Source organism: Sebastes fasciatus, unplaced genomic scaffold (genome assembly GCF_043250625.1).
Source record: "Sebastes fasciatus isolate fSebFas1 unplaced genomic scaffold, fSebFas1.pri Scaffold_25, whole genome shotgun sequence".
Taxonomy (NCBI): domain Eukaryota; kingdom Metazoa; phylum Chordata; class Actinopteri; order Perciformes; family Sebastidae; genus Sebastes; species Sebastes fasciatus.
Window position 1 is genome coordinate 237,501 of NW_027428182.1, and position 2,500 is coordinate 240,000.

Below are 2,500 nucleotides of genomic sequence, written 5' to 3' on the forward strand. Positions count from 1 at the left end.
CTAGGGACCAGTAGTAGAGGTCTAGGAACTAGTAGTAGAGGTCTGGGGACTAGTAGTAGAGGTCTAGGAACTAGTTGCAGAGGTCTGGGGACTAGTTGTAGAGGTCTGGGGACTAGTCGTAGAGGTCTAGGGACTAGTAGTAGAGGTCTAGGAACTAGTAGTAGAGGTCTAGGAACTAGTAGTAGAGGTCTGGGGACTAGTAGTAGAAGTCTAGGAACTAGTTGCAGAGGTCTGGGGACTAGTTGTAGAGGTCTGGGACTAGTTGCATAGGTCTGGGGACTAGTAGTAGAGGTCTGGGGACTAGTTGTAGAGGTCTGGGGACTAGTAGTAGAGGTCTAGGGACTAGTAGTAGAGGTCTGGGGACTAGTAGTAGAGGTCTGGGAACTAGTTGTAGAGGTCTGGGGACTAGTTAAGGACTAGTTGTAGAGGTCTGGGGACTAGTTCAGGACTAGTTGTAGAGGTCTGGGGACTAGTTGTAGAGGTCTGGGGACTAGTTGAGGACTAGTTGTAGAGGTCTGGGGACTAGTTGTAGAGGTCTGGGGACTAGTTGTGGACTAGTTGTAGAGATCTGGGGACTAGTTGAGGACTAGTTGTAGAGGTCTGGGGACTAGTTGTGGACTAGTTGTAGAGGTCTGGGGACTAGTTGAGGACTAGTTGTAGAGGTCTGGGGACTAGTTGAGGACTAGTTGTAGAGGTCTGGGGACTAGTTGAGGACTAGTTGTAGAGGTCTGGGGACTAGTTGAGGACTAGTTGTAGAGGTCTGGGGACTAGTTGAGGACTAGTTGTAGAGGTCTGGGGACTAGTTGTGGACTAGTTGTAGAGGTCTGGGGACTAGTTAAGGACTAGTTGTAGAGGTCTGGGGACTAGTTTAGGACTAGTTGTAGAGGTCTGGGGACTAGTTGAGGACTAGTTGTAGAGGTCTGGGGACTAGTTGAGGACTAGTTGTAGAGGTCTGGGGACTAGTTGTGGACTAGTTGTAGAGGTCTGGGGACTAGTTGAGGACTAGTTGTAGAGGTCTGGGGACTAGTTAAGGACTAGTTGTAGAGGTCTGGGGACTAGTTGAGGACTAGTTGTAGAGGTCTGGGGACTAGTTGAGGACTAGTTGTAGAGGTCTGGGGACTAGTTGAGGACTAGTTGTAGAGGTCTGGGGACTAGTTGAGGACTAGTTGTAGAGGTCTGGGGACTAGTTGTGGACTAGTTGTAGAGGTCTGGGGACTAGTTGAGGACTAGTTGTAGAGGTCTGGGGACTAGTTGAGGACTAGTTGTAGAGGTCTGGGGACTAGTTGAGGACTAGTTGTAGAGGTCTGGGGACTAGTTGAGGACTAGTTGTAGAGGTCTGGGGACTAGTTGTGGACTAGTTGTAGAGGTCTGGGGACTAGTTGAGGACTAGTTGTAGAGGTCTGGGGACTAGTTGAGGACTAGTTGTAGAGGTCTGGGGACTAGTTGAGGACTAGTTGTAGAGGTCTGGGGACTAGTTGTGGACTAGTTGTAGAGGTCTGGGGACTAGTTGAGGACTAGTTGTAGAGGTCTGGGGACTAGTTGAGGACTAGTTGTAGAGGTCTGGGGACTAGTTGAGGACTAGTTGTAGAGGTCTGGGGACTAGTTGAGGACTAGTTGTAGAGGTCTGGGGACTAGTTAAGGACTAGTTGTAGAGGTCTGGGGACTAGTTGAGGACTAGTTGTAGAGGTCTGGGGACTAGTTGTGGACTAGTTGTAGAGGTCTGGGGACTAGTTGAGGACTAGTTGTAGAGGTCTGGGGACTAGTTGAGGACTAGTTGTAGAGGTCTGGGGACTAGTTGAGGACTAGTTGTAGAGGTCTGGGGACTAGTTGAGGACTAGTTGTAGAGGTCTGGGGACTAGTTGAGGACTAGTTGTAGAGGTCTGGGGACTAGTTGAGGACTAGTTGTAGAGGTCTGGGGACTAGTTGAGGACTAGTTGTAGAGGTCTGGGGACTAGTTGAGGACTAGTTGTAGAGGTCTGGGGACTAGTTGAGGACTAGTTGTAGAGGTCTGGGGACTAGTTGAGGACTAGTTGTAGAGGTCTGGGGACTAGTTGAGGACTAGTTGTAGAGGTATGTGACCTTCTCTGTGAGGCACAGCTGAAGACGTGATGAAGATCCACCTGGTGGCTGAGACGGTTCCTCTTGGAACAACGTTCTGCCAGAAAGTTCCTGGAAGAACAAAACACAAAGAGCAACTGAGAAACTACTGTATACTCTAGAGTCTACTCTACTGGACCTTTCTGGAATCTACTGGATTCTACTGGACCTTTCTGGACTCTACTGGACCTTCTGGACTCTACTGGACCTTTCTGGACTCTACTGGACCTTTCTGGACTCTACTGGACTCTACTGGACCTTTCTGGACTCTACTGGACCTTTCTGGACTCTACTGGACCTTTCTGGACTCTACTGGACCTTTCTGGACTCTACTGGACTCTACTGACCAACGAGACTGCCGCGGGCCAGGTGCAGCTGGTTCCGTCCCGAGGCCACCCAGACT

At 49.9% G+C, this 2,500-nt stretch overlaps 1 protein-coding gene across 5 annotated transcripts in view; it reads right to left on the reverse strand.

Moving 5' to 3' along the window:
• The window catches only part of LOC141763676 (tectonin beta-propeller repeat-containing protein 2-like), a 59,453-nt gene that overhangs the window by 10,877 nt on the left and 46,076 nt on the right, over window positions 1-2,500 (reverse strand). For all 5 annotated transcript variants that reach the window (XM_074628243.1, XM_074628242.1, XM_074628241.1 and 2 more), the window contains 2 exons: window positions 2,445-2,500; window positions 2,080-2,169 (listed from right to left, as the gene is read on the reverse strand). The exon at window positions 2,445-2,500 is cut by the window's right edge and continues 170 nt beyond it. In XM_074628243.1, coding sequence (XP_074484344.1) covers window positions 2,080-2,169; window positions 2,445-2,500 — 146 coding nt within the window. The remainder of the gene's footprint in view (window positions 1-2,079; window positions 2,170-2,444) is intronic.